This window comes from Naegleria gruberi, assembly GCF_000004985.1.
Source record: "Naegleria gruberi genomic scaffold NAEGRscaffold_149, whole genome shotgun sequence".
NCBI classification, from domain to species: Eukaryota; Heterolobosea; class Eutetramitea; order Acrasida; family Naegleriidae; genus Naegleria; species Naegleria gruberi.
In genome coordinates, this window is record NW_003163186.1 from 1 (window position 1) to 5,997 (window position 5,997).

The 5,997-nt window shown below is 29.5% G+C and overlaps 4 protein-coding genes across 4 annotated transcripts in view; 1 reads left to right on the forward strand and 3 right to left on the reverse strand.

The window, feature by feature from the left end:
• Positions 1 to 39: 39 nt before the first annotated feature.
• NAEGRDRAFT_76418 (uncharacterized protein) lies at positions 40 to 597 on the reverse strand (the record flags this gene model as incomplete). The annotated part of the gene is made up of 1 exon (XM_002668615.1): positions 40 to 597. A coding segment is annotated over one exon (558 nt), but the record flags the coding sequence as incomplete, so codon positions are not given.
• An 831-nt stretch (positions 598 to 1,428) lies between these two features.
• Positions 1,429 to 1,957, reverse strand: NAEGRDRAFT_76419 (uncharacterized protein; the record flags this gene model as incomplete). Its single annotated transcript, XM_002668616.1, has 3 exons — positions 1,429 to 1,633; positions 1,674 to 1,770; positions 1,819 to 1,957. 3 exons carry the CDS (start codon positions 1,955 to 1,957, stop codon positions 1,429 to 1,431), a joined length of 441 nt encoding a protein of 146 aa, XP_002668662.1.
• A 483-nt stretch (positions 1,958 to 2,440) lies between these two features.
• NAEGRDRAFT_76420 (uncharacterized protein) lies at positions 2,441 to 4,969 on the forward strand (the record flags this gene model as incomplete). The annotated part of the gene is made up of 1 exon (XM_002668613.1): positions 2,441 to 4,969. One exon carries the CDS (start codon positions 2,441 to 2,443, stop codon positions 4,967 to 4,969), a length of 2,529 nt encoding a protein of 842 aa, XP_002668659.1.
• A 637-nt stretch (positions 4,970 to 5,606) lies between these two features.
• Positions 5,607 to 5,997, reverse strand: part of NAEGRDRAFT_76421 (uncharacterized protein) — a gene marked incomplete at both ends in the record, with an annotated part of 2,815 nt that continues 2,424 nt past the window's right edge. Inside the window, one exon of the mRNA XM_002668617.1 lies at positions 5,607 to 5,902. Within this exon, the coding sequence (XP_002668663.1) occupies positions 5,607 to 5,902 (296 nt within the window). The remainder of the gene's footprint in view (positions 5,903 to 5,997) is intronic.

Sequence of the window (5,997 nt, forward strand, 5' to 3'; positions counted from 1 at the left end):
GTTAAAGTGATGATGAATTCCACAAGATGGTTGACTAACTGAAATACTTAAATTCAATCCAGTTGCATTTTCATCCACTTGATAAACAGAATATGGATAAAGATCAATAAAGTTAAAGTCAGAAGTTTCGTATAAATGACCAACAGGTGTTCTCTTTCCACTTCCTCTATGATAATTTCTAAACATTTCCAAAAACAAATTCCTCGATGTTATGATCATATCAAAATCTTCTAAAATGTGAAATCTCTGCCCATATCCCTTTACGAAACCATAAAAATTAACAATTCTTTTTTGATTAAAATCTGAATTAAGTTTCGTCCAAAGTGTTGACATTTTTAGTGATGCTGGAATAAATGCAATATCGAGTAAATTGTGTTGTTTCATTAATGTTGTTACATCTTTTGATGAAGTTAAATTGTAATTTTCTGACACATTTTTCCACACAACAGCTGTCAAGTAATCATTAACATAAACAAGAGATAGTGTCGAATCCAATTGATCAAATGTTTTACTGACAAATGAATGACCATTCACAACACAACAACAAACACAATACAGAAACAATGTAAGCAACATTACCCACTTTAATTTAGCCATTTTTTAATCGACGAAAGGTCAACATGAATATCGAGAATCAAAAGGCCACAAAAAGAAATGTCCTTCTAAAAGGTTCTCGGGAGAAATCATCAACACCTTTCGATAAATTGGGATTACAGCTTTTATGGATCATCAAATCAGAAGCAATCAAGATCTTGTTTTCAATCTATGACGCTAAGAAAAAGACTACAGCACCACAGGTTCCCAAGTTGTCTCCAACCTCAGTACTGATGTGGCTCGACCTTGGAGAGCAATAGTAACGTAGAAGATGCAGAATAGGCACGGTCTTTTTGTGTTATTTTTAACGTTCCTTTGTCGTACCTTGACCGCACCTCTTTTGTGTGTCTATTTTTATTTCTTTTTGTGTTTCTTTCATCTCAACCTAGAAACGAGAAAAGACACAAAAAAAGGAACGGAAAAGTATCATGAAAAGAAATTTGAATAGAATCAATAAATAGGCACATTAACGAGAAACTGTAAAAGAAACATTAATAAGCACATGAAGAGAAATTGTAAAAGAAACAAATAGAGTAATGTCATAAGAAACAAGTACAGACTCGAGAAAAGAAATACAAAGAGAAACAACATTAGTTAAAGCAATATTTGGTGAATCCAATTTTGGAATGTTAAATTTTTAAAAATTTAAAATAAATGTAATTAATCTAAATTTATTGGTTTAATGTTATTTCGTCTATTAATTCTTCTGTTACAATTAGCACTTGATTTGTTTCTGATATGCCTTTGAAATTCTGTAATAAATTCTTCAGTATCCAATAATGCAAACCCTAAAATATTTGAAAAATAATTAAAATTAATTAAAAATAAATAAAATTAACATACAATTTCTTTCAAGTCTTCTTCTTCTCTTTCAGTAAGCTCTTCTTCACTTCTTGCTTCCAAAGTTTCTGAAAATAATTTTACAAAGTGATGGGCTAATGACACTAACAATTCTTCCTTCTTTAAAATATCTAGTACAAAATCCGAACCTTGTTTTTGTACATATTTGTAAAAACCTTGAATAATACCTTTGGAAAACCTATTCTGTATTTAATTTAATAATTATACGAATAACTTACACTTTATGTTTGGTTTGCCAAACCTTTTTTAATCTAGTATGATTTAAACTTGCAAATTTTGTATCGGAAAGGTTTGGTATAATTCTTTTTGTTCTTTCTGTCAATAAGAATTATCACACTGGTAATAATTAGATAGAATACTTACTCTTTGATACTTTCTTTTGTGGTGTACCTTGTGAAGTTTGTTTGTTTTGAGTTGATTCTTGATCAGATTCTTCTTGATCAGATGCTGATCTTGGTGAGGTATATTGATTTGAAGGGGTTGGTTGTGATCTTGCTGGCATGTCTGGTCGAAAGTGAGTCGAATATTGATGTTAACTTACTGATATTTTTTTGTTGTTGTTTTTCTACTTTTCTCTGGCAGTGGTGATATGAACACTTTACAATCTATTTTTAAAATATCGGCAAAATTTTGGAAAAAAAAATAAATGAAAATTCCACAAGCGAAAATATTGTTTTCACACAGGGTTGACCCTCGAAAAGCAAAACTGTATTGTTCTAGTTGTAATAATTATGTGAAATCATCAACTGATGTCAAAATTTGTAGTTCAAGTAACAAAAAATCTCATTTTCATAGGGCAATTAAAGTTAGGTGTAAAAATCAAGAATGTAAAAATTTTGATTCATTTACCACCTTAATATGCCCCTTTTGTTCAAAGTCTTTTTCAAATGCAACCACTTTAAAGAAACATTTGAAAAGTGAGCACACAAATAGAAATAGTATATTCAATTGTTGTAATGTGATAACCTCTGAAGAAGCAACAATAATGGAACATATAATTGATAATCATCTTCCTCATATTGATTCATTAGATCAACTAACATCAAATTCTTGCAACCATTCCGTACAACAGAATGACAATAATATTAATTTTAGGCACGTTCCAGAAGGTGCACAAACAGATGAAAATGCTTATTGGGCAGTTTGGAAAATGAGCAAAAATTCAAAAACATTAATATTTGAGCCCAATAGTGATAAATCAGTTAAGGAAGTTGGTGATGAATTAGAAGAATCATATAAGAAAGTTATTGGAGATTTATTTGATTGTAGTTCAATAATTGAATCAAAACAAATTGAAAATAATATTGAAATTGAACATATTCATAATAGATTCGAATCAAAATATGCTCCTTTCAAAGATGAATTTGAATGGAGTCTGTTCATGTTAGTTAAAAATGACAGATTGTCAAAAGTTCAGTATGAAAGAGTTGTTGAGATATTTGCTTTAAAGGATATTAATATTCCTTCTTATGATTCTATTTGTAGAAAACCTATTGATTTTCAAAAACCTATTTCACCACTAGATGATAATGATTTTGTTTATTATAGTTTAAGGGAAACTATCAACAATCTGCTTGCAGATCCTTTTATTTCTAATAATATTTATACTAAAGATGGAGCTCTTAACTTCAATAGAGAACAACAACCATTCAAAACAAATGGTTTCATGAAGATTGCCAACAAGATTGATTCAACTCCTATTGTATTTGCTCCATATTTAGATGAATATCAAAAGAATAGAACAGGTACAAGTCAAGTTACTGGATTTTATTTTACTTTATTCAACTTTGAACATAATTTTATGACAAGCTCAATGGAATCCATTTCATTACTTGGGAAATGTAGAAATATTAAGGGTTTATTTAAAATGTTGGAAATGTTTGTTAATGAATATAATGAAATTGAAGGGAAAACATTTATTGTGAAACATTCAGGTTTACAAAAAGAAGTATCTCTTCAATACGTATTAGGTCCTTGGATTTGGGATTCAGTTCAAAGATGGTTTACTTTATTCATGGAACAATATCTTTGCTCCAGATGTCATTGTCCAAAAAATATGTACAGCTCAACTCCAGATGAATTAATTGATTCATACAATGAGTTCTGTTTCAAGAATCCGTCTTTAAATTTGAAACAATTTATACCAAAGCCCTGTAAAGAACATGAAACGGAAACAGAACAAGAATTGCAAGTTGAAACTGATCTCCAAACGCACAATCCAAATGATATTGATGAAGAATGTAATTATTTCAATCCAGAAACAGGAAAAGAAGATGATCAAGATGAAGAAAATCAAGAAACTGATAATATGGAAGATGAACCAGTTTTAGAACATACATTTAGCATTAGAACTGTAGATGAAGCTGTTTCAATTCATGAAAGTATTGAAACAACACCTAAAAAGGAAAGAAAAGGGTTTAAATTATTATCAAAACAAGAAATTGAATTAATTGATTCAAAATTTGATTACAATACTGTACAAAGAAAGCTCACTCAAATGAAAAAAAATGGTGTTACACTTGAAAAACAAGATAACCCATTGTATAAGCTAAGAAATCATGACGTATTTAAGAATTCAACAGTTGACTTTATGCATGTGTTTGTTCAAGGTGAATTAAGAAGACATTTGACTGCATTAATAGAATATTTTTCATACCCAAGATTATTTTCTGATTTTCAGGATATTATAGATGAGTTTTATTTAAGTTCTGGAGAATCAATTAGAATGAGAGCATCAAATTATTTGAATTGTTCAGCTGACGAATTTTTAGAATTTGGTTTTTATAGTATTCCAATAATTTACAAGTTAATTTATTCAAATAAGGAATTGAAACATATTTCACAAGAAAAAAGAACTAGACATGTTGTTTGTTGGGTAGAACATATTGCATGGACGAGTATGTTATTAAGAAATGAGGTAACAATTCTTTCTATTGAAAAATCCAAATCTATTTTCCTCCAATTCAGAGAACATTATGTTGAATTATATCCAAACAAATGTCATAATGTTAATTTCCATTGGGTAACTCATTTATTTGAAGATTGTCAAGAATGGGGAAGTCCTAGATACTTTTGGGCTTTATTATTCGAATTGAAACACAAACTTTTTAAAAAGTTTAATGATGGATCGAATCATAAGGATGTTGAAAAGCGGGGTGCAGCATTTGAAAAGTTACATGTCAGTCTTAATGCTAAATATCCTTGGTTACGAAAGAAATCAAAACAATGGTTTAAAGCAATTGCTCCAAATCAATACTTAATGTTTAAACAAGAAGGAAAATTATACATAGGATGTATTCAATCACATACAAAAGATACAGTTAAATTTGGAAAAGTGTGGATTGTTACAAATGATTATCACCAAGTATGTCAATTCAGAAAATTGAATAGAGTGAAATCTTCCAATTTAAACGTTGATTGGAAAGATATCAATGCTAGATGCCAAGTTGTTTACATTGATTCCAAGTTTTACTTGAATCAATTTATGTTAATCATGAATTATTATAAATTTTAAAAATTTTGAAATTCTTTTACAATAAAAAAATTTAATATTGAAATAATAATATATTTATTCGATAGTTGTTCAACCTTTTCAGGTAAAAAATTAAATTTATGTAATAAAGGACTCATTCTATAATATTACGATTAATTTAAAATTCATATTGTTTATTTATTGTTAAATAAGTGTTATTTGTACTTTTATAGAAAATTAGCAAGGATTTCAATGGTGGAACTGACTTGTAAAAATTTTAAAAATATCCATGCCTTGTTTGCATACCTATTCCCGTTCCTATTTTCTGCCGTACCTTGGTCGTTTCTTAAAAATAAGTCACCAAACCTTCGCTGTTCCTTGCCAATTCTATTTTTATTACACACCGTACCTTTTCCATGCCTCACCATTCCTGTTGCGCTCCAAGGTATTTCTTGACTAAAGCAACATGTCAATCTGTCCAGTGTTGGCTTTGTTAGTGTGAAAAAATTAGAATGGAAAGTAATCCGCCCTTGACTAGTGACAAAAACACTAATAGATTAGGTTTTAGTCTGCAATTAGAATGTAAGCTGTAAATTGTCACTTTGAGATCTCAATCGATTATAAACTCAATGGTTTAAGGTGTGTGTACAAAATATATTGAGACAATATCATTTTAATACTAAAAAATGTGATCATCAGAATCATCATCATCGTCATCATCTTCATCATAGTAATTACCATATATATAACCCATATCAAGATCATCAGAATCATCAGAGTTATAATCATCATCCTCATCAGATGTGTCTTCTTCCATGCTGTCTGTGTTAACCTGTACTTCTAATTGCTGTGTAATCCTTTTCAAAAGGGATGTCACATACAGGCTTCTCGACTCATTGAATGAAATGCAATCTGTTATAGCATCAAAAATGTCATCAACATTCAAATGTTTTGGTCTTACATCTAGATTGTGCTCTAAAATATTTAAAAAATTTGTTAAAACAAGCTCAGATAATACATCGGTATCATTTTCATAGAGGAATCCACAGGGACAGCCAAACTGGCCCATG